The sequence below is a fragment of the Delphinus delphis genome, chromosome 6 (assembly GCF_949987515.2).
Source record: "Delphinus delphis chromosome 6, mDelDel1.2, whole genome shotgun sequence".
Taxonomy (NCBI): Eukaryota; Metazoa; Chordata; class Mammalia; order Artiodactyla; family Delphinidae; genus Delphinus; species Delphinus delphis.
In genome coordinates, this window is record NC_082688.1 from 3886392 (window position 1) to 3899929 (window position 13538).

Here is a 13538-nt window from a genome sequence, read left to right on the forward strand (position 1 = left end):
CAGCCAAAAAAAAAAAAAAAAAAAAAAGAATGGAGACCTGAGACAATTTGCGGCTTTATTTCACTCTTCCAAAGCTCACTTTATCTACTTTATCTGACCGTCAGGTTGAAGGCGTTAGGGTATGTGTGTATAACTCTAGGCTCATAGGATTTGAAAGGACTTTAGAAATTGTTGAATGTGACTATTACTGAGGTACATTAAAAAGAAAACAGCGTAAGCAAATGGGAAGATCATGGTTTTTGGGGTTTTTTGTGGTCTTCTTTGGCCGCACAGCTTGTGGGATCTTAGTTCTGAGACCAGGGATCAAACCCGGGTCCCCGGCAGGGAGAGCGCCAAGTCCTAACCACTGGACAGCCAGGAGATTCCCAGGAAGGTAATGTGTTGACTTGATATTGTAAAAATGTCCATCCTCCATAAATTACTCTATACGTTTAATGTCATTCCCAACCTTGTAGAATTTATATTTTGGAACTTGACAAAATAGTTTTCTGCCTACTTGGAGGAACAAAGTTTTGGAAAAAATAAAAAGAAGGAGGAGCATCTCCTATTAGATAGAACAATAAACTACAAAACAGCGATAATTCAGATGGTGTGAGGATGGCGCAAGAGTCTACAGGCAGAAAGATGTCAGAGCCAACATCGTATCAGCATGTAGCTGTGACTAAAAGGTGACATTCAGAGGGGAGGGGACAGGCTATTTCATAGATGACCGTGGGACAGTTGGAGATCCACAAAGAAACAGATGAGATCAAGGCTCACATCATTTTCAAAATAAAATGTGGCTCTTTTAAATATTTCAGTGTAAAGAGTAAACCGTTAAGAGAACTCAGCTTAAATGCAAGTGAACGCGTATCAGCTTTGGCAGTGGCAAGGGCCTTTTTATACATCCACACACCAGAATCCAAAGAGGAAAGCGCTGATTGATTTGGCCAAAAACCTGTGTGACAGAAACAACACCATACACAAAAGACAAACTGTGGAAAATGTTGGCAACATCATTTTTCTCAGAGTCTGTGGTAGCAGTTGCCAAAACGCGTTAATATTCTTAATATGTAAAGAGCTCCTGTAAACAAATGAGGACCAAACCCCAAGGGCAGAGTGAATAGACGGCATGAATGGACATTTTGGAAAAGAAAAAAATTCAAATAGCCAATACACATATGGAAAAAACGTTGAGCCTCCTTAGTGATCAGAGAGATGTAAATTAAAGCAGCTACCGTGTACTCTAGTTTGCTGGACAGATTTTCCCCCAGGATAAAGCCTGACATTGACAAAGATGCAGGGAAGCAGGTGATCTGCCATTGGATTCAGAAACTGGTGGGCAATTTTGAAACTGTGATGAGGCAAAAGGTGTCAAAAGTTATAAAAGAAGGTATCAACTTTCCGAACTTTATCATGAGGATATTCTGTGTACCTCAAGATGTACTTATAGCACTTTTTAAACGATAGTTTTTGTTTGTTTGTTTTTCGGCCGCAGGCTGCGCAGCAGGTAGGATCTTAGTTCTCCCACCAGGGATCGATCCCGCACCCCCTGCAGTGGAAGCACAGAGTCTTAACCCCTGGACCACCAGGGAAGTCCCTAAATAATAGTTTTTGTTTTTTTTAATAATGGAATGAAACTAAATGAGCAGCAGTACGTTAGCATTTGGCAGGTCAATTCATGCAATGCCTGGCAGCTACAGAAACTCCCAGGAGAGGAGCATTCTGTGACATGGGAAATATGCATGAAACGTTCTCACTATGTGAAAAGAACAGACTACAAAGTAGTATGTGCAGTGTGACTTTACTCCACCACCCCCCCCCTGCCCCCCCCCCCCCCCCCCCCGCCAGCCAGGAGAATAGATATCTCTATGTGAAGCCCGGAAGGAGATACACCTTAGTGTTAACAGTGGCTAGTTTGGGTCGGTGGTGTTACCAGTGACTAGCATTATTATTTCAGCTCTTTAGTGTTCCCACAGAGTGTACAACAATCATATGTGACTCTCACAATTGGACTTAAAGGGTTAATGAAAATAAATCTTCTATACCAGCTCCCCAGCCGATCCAAGAAGACGCCTGAGGGATTTCAGCCGTATAACGAGTTCACTTAGGAACAGAAACTTGAACTCGGGCCCCTTAATGCTGTGTTCGGGACTTGTTCTTAAGAAAAGTGGGTTTTTGTTTTGCCCTTGGTGGTTCCTTTTCTCTCACATCTGAGAAACTCCCTTTAGGAAATAATCCGAAATGTGGAAAGAGCTGTAGCACAGAGATGTTCTTACGGTGTTATTGGTAACGGTGCGAACGCGCCGCAGGTGAAGCGTTTGGTCGTGGGGCGCGGCTCAGCGCGTGAGGCAGCTCACTCGGTGGAATGTTATATGGCCAGCGAGGAGGTGGGCCGACAGGAAAAATACAGTGGTGGTTATAACGCGGGATGGAAGAAATCAGGACAGAAAATACGTATGGTGTGACTATCATTTTAAACGTAAGATTCAGAAGGGGATGTGATATTATGAGAGGAGTTGTTAAGTGAGGTGAGGCGGCTGTCAGGAACGTTTATTTTCTCTGACCTTAAAAGTTCCAGTCTTTCTACAAAGGTATGATGTTCCTTTTATAATAGTTCCAAAAACATCTGGAAAAGTAAACATAGGTGAGCACCTTTCCACATTCTTTGCCTAGGGCTGGATTCTGGATGGCATCCCTGAAACTCGGGAGCAGGCCCTGTTGATCCAGACCCTTGGCGTCTCCCCCAGACATGTCAGTGAGTAGCCCCACCCGCGCCTGGAGAACCCTCCCCCCAGACCTGCAGCCCCCGCGAGTGAGCGCTCCACTCTGCGTCAGCGGCTCCCCGGTGCCCAGGCACCACCCACGAAGGGGGTTTGATGGGCCAACAGGAAAAAGGAGGACAGCACAGTCGAATTTTCCACGGAGCTAAATGCATTCGGGGCTTGTTCTGAGAAACGTGAGGTTTTACTCTGACCCTGGTGATTCCTTGTTTCAGGAATCTCACATCTGAGAAACTCTCTTTAGGAAATAATCCCCAAATGTGGCAGAAGCGTCCTGCACAAATATGTCACTGAAGCCTGTCCTCGGGCGAAGTGTTCAGGCGTGGGCTTCCTCTGTCCTGAGATTACGTGTTTGTGTTCTGACCTCTCTTTTAAGGCATTGCTGGGGATGGGAGATGGTGGTTGCTCTAATGCCTTTTACAGCAGCAGGTCGGCTGCCCACCACGCCTGGTTTTGCTTCTTTCCTTCTCTACCCAGTCGTGCTGAGCGCTCCAGACACGGTCCTGATTGAGAGAAATTTGGGGAAGAGAATCGACCCTCAGACAGGAGGTACGGCTGTCTCCACCTTCCCCCAACCACCCCGTGGGGTCTCACAGGGAATCCTAGTAACAGCCCTGCCCACCCCTCACTGAGCACTTACTCTCAGGCTTGGGCAGCAGACAGACCCGGGTTTGTGGTCCCTGCCCCTTTCTAGCTGTGTGACATGGGACAAGTCGCCCAGTGTCTCTGAGGCTCAGTTTTCTCACCTGGACTTGAGGATGGAAACGCTGAGCCCTGCCTTGTGATCTGCTCACTGTGAGGATGACATGAGAGCCTGGGGGTGGGAGCCTGGCACAGAGGAAGCGCTCCGAAAGTCACGGCCACCCTTCCCCTCGCGCTGAGCATCATCGCCACTTTGTTGTCGTTAATAGCGACGGGGGGGCGGGCCCGGAGCCAAAGCCGAGCACGGTGCTGCCGGGGTGGGCGGACGAGCGCCCCTGGGACCCGCAGGCTCTGCCCCCAGGTCGGGCGGGCAACTCTAAACGTGTCCCTCTCTCTGGTAGAGATTTATCACACCACCTTCGACTGGCCCCCCGAGTCCGAAATCCAGAACCGACTGATAGTGCCAGCAGGCATCTCGGAAGGGGAGACGGCGCGGAGGCTGCTGGAGTATCACAGGAACATCGTCAGGATCCTCCCCTCGTACCCCAAAATCGTGAAAGTCATCACTGCCGACCAGCCGTGCGTGGACGTCTTCTACCAGGGTAAATCCAGGTGGACCCTCGGCCCCTCTCATCCTGGTGTCACTTCTTCTGGCAGTGATGCCAGTGTCCGGTGTCCAGTGTCCGGGGTGTGCCTGGGAGCCCGGGAGTCAAGTCACGGAAGGCCCAAGGTCCCTGCCCAGAAACAAGTCTGGGGTCCCTGGGAGCGTTGTCCTCTGAGACCCTGGGCTAATATTCTATAGCCCGCATGGTCAGCGGACTTGACAGTGACGGGGGGGCGGGGGCAAGGAGAGGTGAGGGCCGGGGTGGGAGGGACATGCAGCAAGAAGTCTTGCCCTGAGGATGAAGGAAGAGGAAGAGAAAATTTATAAATATTCAAACAAACAAACGTACAAACCAAACCCACCAGCGCCACAAAACCCAAAAAACCACAACACAACTCAGGTGTCCTGAGCCCACTGAGGGCAGGGATAGGCAGTTGTATGCCGGCCACGGCCCTGCCGTTGGGAACAGTAACAGATGTTCAGAAATGGGCTGAAAGAGGCCTGTTTGGGGGTCAGGGGTGTGACCATTGAGTCCCGAGGCTTTGGAGCCAGGTGACCTCAGCCCCACCACACGTCAGCTCTGCAGTCTGCGGCAACTCTCTTAACCCCTCTGAGCCTCAGTTTTGTCATCCCCAAAATGGGAACAGAAATCCTTCCTTCCTCACGGACTTAGGTGAGGGCTCTGTGAGATCCTGCAACGCAGGTATCTGCAGCCCTGAGCCCAGTAGCTGGTGCAGAGAACGGCTCAGTAAACATCGGACGTTGCTATCATCAGGATTCAACATCCAGTCCCGAAAGACAAGGAAAGTTAGAAGAGTTCTCCCCCAAAGCAGCTGCATTTATCATTTTTATTTTTTTTAATTTATTATTTTCTTTTATTGATTTCATTTTATTTTTGGCCACGCTGTGTGGCTTCTGGGGGTCTTAGTTCCCCCACCAGGGATCGAACCCGGGCCCTTGGCAGTGAAAGCGCGGAGTCCTAACCGCTGGACCGCCAGGGAATTCCCTCATTTTTTAAAAGTCTTGCCGAGCTTCAGTTGTCTCCACAAGCAGTTATCCCCTTCTGTGCGATGCCGGTGCCTGACACAATGAAAATAGCTCCGCAGGGACTTTAAGACACTTGATGGTTTACGATGCCCTTTTTTGGTATATTCTCTCAAATCTCTTCAAGAGACGTTTACTTTTGGTGGGGAGGTTGTCCTGAGCTCCCCGGAGCGGCCCTCCCACCGGCCCCCACCTGCTGGTGGCCTTGTTGTCTGAGCGGCTTTGCTTTACCGAGAGCGAGAGCCAGAGCCGGCTCAGCCCCGCTCTCCGAAGGGGGTCGGTATACGAGGGGGCATGTCTGGAGAGTGATGCTACTTTGAAAAATGCCAGGCTTATGGATGCCTTATAAATTTCCAGCGATTTCGCATCTCGGAAGAGTCTTTAGTAGCAAACATTGCACTCCGAAGATAAACAACCACAACATTTATCTTATGCCATGATTCTGAATTTACACATTAATTACTTCCAAACTACTTAATTAAATTTAAAAGTTCATACGATCGTTCATAAAGAATTCATGCCTGAAATTGTAAATAAAAATGTGAGTGTCTGAATATTAATTATTATTAATTAATAATGCAGAGAGAGAAATTGAACATTGGAATGCAAAATCCTCTCTGTGTTGTTTTTTTTAATATCTCTGCTATGCATCCAGCAACCACATATTTTTCAAAAGAATAATTAGCTGTTGAGACTGTCTGGGGGATCATTACTTCTAATTAACTTGGTTATTTACTGTAAATTAAGCATCATTTGTAAGCAGGCTGCTTTGCCTGTAGTATTCGTGCTCTTCAGACGGGCTGGATCCTGGAAGGTCTGAGGATAAAGACAGCCTTGCTGTCTTTATCTTTATCTCTTCCTCCGGGTTCGTCTCGCTGATGGAAAGTGTTACCCGTGGCAGTGGGCTTGGGAGAGCTGCCCCAGCCCTGCCAACTGTCTGTAAAACCGGGACAAGGAAAGCACATCCCTCGTGGGACCGTGCACGGATCAGATAAGGTAAGGCCGGTAGAGTTTAGCTTAGCAGCAGATGCATCCCTGCCGTGAAGATGCTGGTTATCATCTTGACCTTGAAGACAGGTAACTTACTTGCACCTTTAGTTCTAAAGCAGAGGGGAATCGTAGCATCTCTCATGTCCCTTCCAATGAAAACATCCTACAAAGATTTGAGCGTTCAGAATTTGCCCAGTGAATATACGTCATTGGTTCTCAATGTTGCCCTCTAGCCACAGCGGGACACGTGGCAATGTCTGGAGACGTTTGTGGCTGTCACAGCTAGGGAGCGTGACAGCACTGGTGGGCAGAGGCCGGGGAGGTGCCCCGACGTCAAGCACAAGGTTGGAAGACCCTGCACACCTGTCGCGGATTTCGAGGTGGTGCCTGGGGACACCTTCCTGTCTTCGGATGGATTCCATCCTGGGCGAGGGGCCAACATGCTGACTTCAGGCAGCCCGGCACCTGCGCAGGATGGTCCGGGGACCCGGGCAGGAGGCGGGGCCGGGGAGGGAGACCCCCTTTGGATGCAAGGGGGACTGAGGAGGAGGTACCCCCGCCCTCTGCCTCAGCGGGCGGGCCGCTCCCCTCACCCAGGTGCCGAGTGGCTGCCCTTCAGCAGCCTCCTCAGCCCACCCGTGCCCCCTCCTCTGCCCTCCACTCTCAAGGGAGGTGACCTGGTTTGATGTTCAGTCGCTTTGGGCATCCAGTGCCCCCCACGGTGCACGCGCCTCAGCCCTGTCTCCCTACTTCTTTGTTCCTCAGCTGCCAGGGGCACCCTGGGCCAGGGCGACATCTGCCCACTCCCGGGACCCATTTGTTCACTGCCTCTTTGGAGACTTGCAATAAAGTTGGTGTCACTGGAGCGCGGCTGCAAATTATTCTCCACCAATTCCGAAGGCCTTTAGAAGTCCCCGAGTACGAGGCCCCCGCGTGGCCTGTCGTGTTTATCAAAGCCCGTGTCTGACTCTAGGAGGTCGGCCTGGTCCCGGGGCTTCAGGGTGAGGCTCAGCCCGGATTCAATTTGGAAACACCCTAACCCAGTATTCAGTGTGTGTTCTGTGTCCTGGGACCAGCCCCCAACCACGCGGCCAGCCGTCCTTTGACCAGGAGGGCAGCACAGCCCCTGTGCTGTGTCAGAGGGATCCAGGGCAGTGCTCTGCTCGGAGGGTGGCTTCTGTGCCTCTCCTTGTCCCCTCCCGCCTTGGTGCCCCGGCCTGAAGGGTAATTCCTTCCCCGCAGCTTCACCCTGTGGTTACCCGGCAGATTCACAGAGGGTTTCCACGGAGCTGTAAAAGAGAAATAATTACTGCCGTTAAAAGAGCCCAGGCAGAGGTGTCGTAAGCTGGTTCCCTTTCTTTAGGACCCTGGTTTATTATCCTCACATCCTCTCGTTCCAGCTCTGACCTATGTCCAAACCATCCATCGATCTAACGCCCCGTTCACCCCGAGGGTGCTGCTGTGCGGGCCCGTGGGCAGCGGGAAAAGTCGGCAGGCCGCCCTCCTGGCCCAGAAATATGGCCTCGTCAACGGTGAGTGCCCCGGCGGCCACCCGGCTTCTAGAGCCTCCCCTGCTTCCTGCCCTCCCAGACCTCCCCGTGTTACGGGAGCGGCGAGGAGGTCGGCATCACTTCTCTTTCTTGCTCTCTGCTGCGAACAATTTTCATTTAATCCATCTTTGCAGGGATAAGGTTTTTGCCTCCCAAAGAATATGGCCATAAAAACATTAACCAATAAAAACACGCCCGCAGCCCAAAGAGCTGGAACGTTTTCTGGTCATCATTTTTTACGTCCTTTGGCGCAGTGGTTTTTCTGTGCTCTGCCCCTGCAGTCTCCCCAGAAGCCGGAGTTCTTGCATAATGTGGACCTGCTGTTCATTTATTTTCTCCGGTCTTGTTTGGTTCCCCAAACCCAGGTCAGTGTGTTTACAGGCAAACAGTTTCTGAACCGGAGGAAGACTTCTAGTTCAGCACAGTTTCAATAAATATTTTACCAGGAAGAGAGAAAATATTGAAATTAGTCCTCCAGGTCTTTCCTGGGGTGGTCCCAGATGGTCTTGGATGCCAGCGTGGTTTCAGGAGGATAAAGGGCTGGAAGGGAGGCTATAGCAGACACACAGCACTGGAGGGAGTTAAGGGCACTGACCCCCTCCCACTTCGGTGCTCCAGAAGCCTCAATAACCTCTATTTAAGCAGGAGACATGAGACCTGCACCCCCAAATACAGAAATATGCATGTATATGCCCGCAAATGATATATATACACCATACAGATATACATGTATACTGACATGCACAAATATATACATGCCACCCCAGAAAGATCAAGTTTCGAATAAAAATCCTTTTCAATTAGGTCTCCTCCAGCTTAAGATTCCAAAGCCACTGAGATTCCCAGCCAGGAATCAATGACAAATATCATACCCATAGATTGAAGGTGGAGAACTGAGCAATTATTCTGACTAGTATGGAAAAAAACCACTAATAGTTGTATTAGTATTTTAGTAAAAATGCTAAATAGTAGTATTCTGATTTAATTAGTATGGAAAACTCACCTGGCTACTTTATGATAAAAAATGCTTTGCTTGTATCAACGGTTTTTTTTTAATGGAATTATTCAAATAATTCCTTCTCCTTCGGAGTTTTCCTCTTAAGAGTATTATAAGAATAAAATTCCAGCTGTGGTTAGGGATGACTTTGTAAAGAATGGGCCACAGTCTGCTTGTGGCCACACCCACATTTATTTACGTGCCTGCACTTATTGTTACGTGAAGACATATGAAGAGTTACAGTGAGAAGAGCCTTAATGGCAGAGGCAGGGTCTGAAAAACACAACAGTGATACCTTAATATAGTGCACAGCTTAATTTAAATAATTATCACTGTGCCGAAGTTTGTTTATGCAGACACTCCCATTCAAGAAAAGTATTTTTAAGTTTAAATTGTTTTCAGCACACCAATCATAAAGAAATGAAATTACCTGCCCAGATTTTTCCAAAAATGAAAATAGAAAAGCTCACCATCATTTTTGCTTTTGCAGCAGAAGAGCCATTTGGGGCCTCTTTTCAATAACTGAGCAATTGGAGACTGGCTCAGAAAGTTGACATTTCTCAAAGGTGTTCTTGAGAAATACAAGACATCATGAGATTTCCGTAAACCTGTTTAGGGGACCTGTGGTCTGCAGAGGCAAGCACTGAGCTGTCCTTTGGGGTCTCTCTGCAGAGGCCTGTCTGCACCCAGAGCTCCAGGAGCTGCCCGCCCAGCCCCGCTGCAGCCCGGCCCCCCTGGCCATCCCCTGCCTTGGCTCTTATCTCCACATTTATGAACCTCTTGGTCGTGGGAATACATCTCCAGACAAATAACCAGCATTCACTCCAACAAGGTTTATTGAAAGGCTCCTGTCTATAATCGGCGAGTATATAAACAGGTACAACCTTTTGAAAGATAAAGGCCACTACTGATTTCCAGGCTAACTGTGCAAACCCTTTGGTCCAGTGATTTCACGCCCAGGACTTTATTCTGCTGAAACACTCCCCACAGTATTCAGCAAGAGATGTGAAGGATGCAGAATGAAAAATAAAGGCAACCCCAAACTCTGTTCGCGAGGGGATTAGTTAAAGTAAGCTCTGGGCGGCTATTAAAAAGAAACCTGCAAAGTGACTCGATGTCTGTGAGGTATTGTTATGTCGGGGCGGGGTGGAAAGCAAGTCCCTCAACAGTGTTCAGGGAATGGTCTCTTTTTTTTTTTTGTAATTTATTTTTGGCTGCGTTGGGTCTTCGTTGCTGCACACGGGCTTTCTCTAGTTGCGGCGAACGGGGGCTACTCTTTGTTGCAGTGAGCGGGCTTCTCATTGCGGTGGCTTCTCTTGCTGCGGAGCACGGGCTCTAGGCGCGCGGGCTTCAGTAGTTGTGGCTCACGGGCTCAGAAGCTGTGGCTCGCGGGCTCTAGAGCGCAGGCTCAGTGGTTGTGGCGCATGGGCTTAGTTGCTGCACGGCCCGTGGGATCTTCCCAGACCAGGGATCGAACCCGTGTCCCCTGCATTGGCAGGCAGATTGTAATCCACTGTGCCATCAGGGAAGCCCGAATGATCTCATTTTTGTTCAAAAAAATGTGTTAATCTATGTTCAAGAAAACAGCTGAAGGACCAAACTGGTTATCTCTGTAGAATCACGTATTACACGATTCTGACTTTTTTTTTCCCTGCACCGAGCATGAATTTTCTGACAAGGAACAACCATGGAGCATTTTATTAAAATACTATTAATTTTACTCACTGAGTGCTTGCTATATGCAGTGCATGTTATTTGGTACACAGATAGGGAACATGTAGAAAGAAGAAGAGAGGCCCTTCAGGATGGAGGTGGGCCCTGCTGGGGGAAGGAATGAGGTGGGGCGGGGCTCCTCCCAACACTGTCCCAGGTCATGTATGTCTAAAGCCTTAGCACTTGGAACCTCTAGGAAGAGCAGACCGTTAACAGTACTGTCTTCATAGGATCTTGCAGAATGAGGTGGCTATAGACAGGAGTTTTAAACCATTCTTTCCTAATATAAACATTACCGTTACGCACTTTTCTCCAAACACTTCTTTAGCTGCCTCTCCCCAAATTTTAATGTGTTGTGTCTTATCCTTCAGTTCAGAATATTTTCTAATCTCCTTTGTGGTTTCTTTTTTGACCCATGTATTATTTAGAAGTGTATTGCTTACTTCCCCAATATTTGGAAATTTTCCAGATTTTTTTTTCTTTGTTTCTTTAATTCTATTTTGGTCGAAGAACATACCCTATATGATTTCAGTCCTTTGAAATGTATTGATACTTTTTATGGACGAGCATATGCTCTCGATTGGTGAATTCCATGTGCACTTGAAGAGAATATGTATTCTGCTTTTGTTGACTATTGTGCTCTAAGAATGTCAATGAGGATAAGATGTTTGATGGTGTTGTTCACTTCTTCTGCGTCCTTAATGATTTCTCTCTACTTGTTATTTCAGTAACTGAGAGAGGTGCGTTAAAATCTCCAACTCTTTACCTGTGGATTTCTCTATTTCTCTGCCAGTCTTTGCTTCGCTATGTTAAGTGGGTATACACTAAGGATCGTTATCTCTTCCTGATGAAATCATCCTTTTATCATTAGGAAATGCTCCTCTACCTCTCCAGTAAATTCTCAAAGTCTACTTTGTCTGATAAGTATATACTCTATTCTTTTTTTTTTTAACTATGTGTCTTATATTCTACATATGTGTCTTGAATACAACATATAATTGCTTTAAAAAAAAATTCAGCCTGACGTTTTCTGCCTTTTAATTGTTTAGTCCATTTCCATTTAAAGTAATTTTTTATATGGTTGGTTTCAAGTCTACCATTCTGGGTTTTTTATCTTCTACTTGTGTTATCTGTTCTTTGTTCCTCCTTTCCTGCCAACTTTTGGATTGATCAAGTATTTTTTCAGTAATCCATTTTATTTCCTCTGTTGCCTTTTTTGGCTGTATCTCTTTGCTTTATTTTCTTTGTGGTTGCTCTAGGGGTTAACTGTTATCCATTACTTATCACAGTCTATCTTGAATTAATATTATACCTCTTCATGTATAACACAAGAACCTGACAGCAGTGTATTTCCCTTCACCTTGCTCTAGTTCTTTGTGTAACTGTAGTCATACATTTCATTTCTACATATGTTATGAACCCTATAGTACATTGTAATTATTTTTGCTTTAAACAGTCATTTTTTTAAGTCAACATATGGGGGGAAAGAGCTTTTATATATACTCAATATCAACACTTTTCACTCCTTTGTTTAGATCTAAGATCCATCTGATATCATTTTCTTTCAACCTAAAGAACTTCCTTTAACATTTCTTGTAGTGCAAGTCTGCTGGTGAAATTCAGCTTTCATCTGTCTGAAAATGTCTTTATTTCACCTTCCTTATTGAAGGATGTTTTTGCTGCTTATAGAAATCTGTGTTGACAGGGTCCCCCCCAACCTTAACACTTTCAAGATGTCATTTCGTTGTTGCATTGATGCATTCCGTTGCATTGCTTCTGATGAGAACTCAGAGATTATTTTTATTTTTTTCTCCTATATATAAAGTATCTTACTCCCACCCATAACTGCTTCTAATATTTTCTGTTTAGTTTTCAGAAATTTAACGATGATGTACCAAAGTGTGATTTACTTTGTGTTTGTTTTGCTTGGGCATCAGAATCTTGGATCTGTGGGTTGATATTTTTTCTCAAATTTTGAAATTCTCCTCCCATTATTTTCTCAGATATTCTCTCTCTCTCTCCCCCTCCCCCCCCCCCCCCCCCCCCCCCCCCCGCTTTCTGGAACTCCAGGTACATGTTTGTCAAACTGTTTGCTATTATCCTCCAACTCCCTGAGGTTTTATTCCTTTTCTTTATTTCCGGTCCCCTCCCCACCTTCTCTTTGCTTCAGTTTGAATGCTTTCTAGTACCTCTTTCCATGTCTTCAGATTCACTGATGGCAGCCCATCCAGTGATGTTTTCCATTTAAGATATTCTGGAAATTCCATCTGGTTCTTTTTTATAGTTTCCATTTCTCTGCTGAGATTCCCCATCTTTTCGTTCATTTTAATCATCTTTTAAAGTTTAAACATTTTCATAATAGACATTTTCTAGTTCTTATGTGCAGATTCTGATATCTGTGTGATCTCTGGATCTGATTCTATGGCCTGTTTTCTCTCCTTGTAGGGGTCACACTTTCCTGGTGGTATTTTCCTCTCCAGTAGTTTTTTATTATATGCTGGACATTGTGGTTCTCACATTCCTGAGAGTCTGGACTGTGTGATCCTGCTTTGAGAATATTGCATGAAAAAGAATTGAGTTCTAACAGGCGGTTAAGTAACTGGAGGACCAACCTGACCCCACTGAGGCTTATTTTTAGTCTTTGTTACTATGGGATTAGGGTGGGATTCCCCTAGGGCTCGTGTATCCCTACACCTGAAGCGTGGCCTTCCTGGAGTCTCAGCTGCCTGTCTGGGGTGTTGAGCGAGATCTCTCACTCTGGCTGGCAGATGCCACTCAGTGCCCAGCTTCCCCATAGCTTTTGTCTCCCAGGCCCTGTGGCGTCTCCCCTGCACACGTGCAGCTTTGCATTGACTAGTGACTCAAGTAAGCCCTCAGGCAGATTCCGGAACCCCTCCTGCCCCACCCCCCCCTCCATTAGTCTGTCCCACATGGTCCAGCTGCCTCAGGGCCCCAAATTCCAATCCTTGTTTCCTGCTGCTGTGTTTGGGTTCCACTCCTCCGGAGCCATGGTTTGGACAGTGCCCACAGGTCGAAATCCAGGGCGAGTGAGGGTCTCACTTTGTGTGTATCCCGTCTCTCAAGGATCACAGCCCGTGCCTGTCTTGTCCAGTGCCTGAAAAGAGTTGCCTCTTATATTTTGTTAAGTTTTATGGCTTTGTATGACAGAAGGTGAATATGATACCTGCACCTCCCTCCTGTCCTGAACTGGAAGCTAAGCCTAGGTTTGATGTCAC

At 47.0% G+C, this 13538-nt stretch overlaps 1 protein-coding gene across 2 annotated transcripts in view; it reads left to right on the top strand.

Annotated features, from left to right (window-relative positions):
* Nucleotides 1-13538, top strand: part of AK8 (adenylate kinase 8) — a 128553-nt gene that overhangs the window by 39115 nt on the left and 75900 nt on the right. For both annotated transcript variants that reach the window (XM_060013269.1, XM_060013270.1), the window contains 4 exons: nt 2656-2737; nt 3240-3311; nt 3806-4006; nt 7443-7574. In XM_060013269.1, the coding sequence (XP_059869252.1) occupies nt 2656-2737; nt 3240-3311; nt 3806-4006; nt 7443-7574 (487 nt within the window). The remainder of the gene's footprint in view (nt 1-2655; nt 2738-3239; nt 3312-3805; nt 4007-7442; nt 7575-13538) is intronic.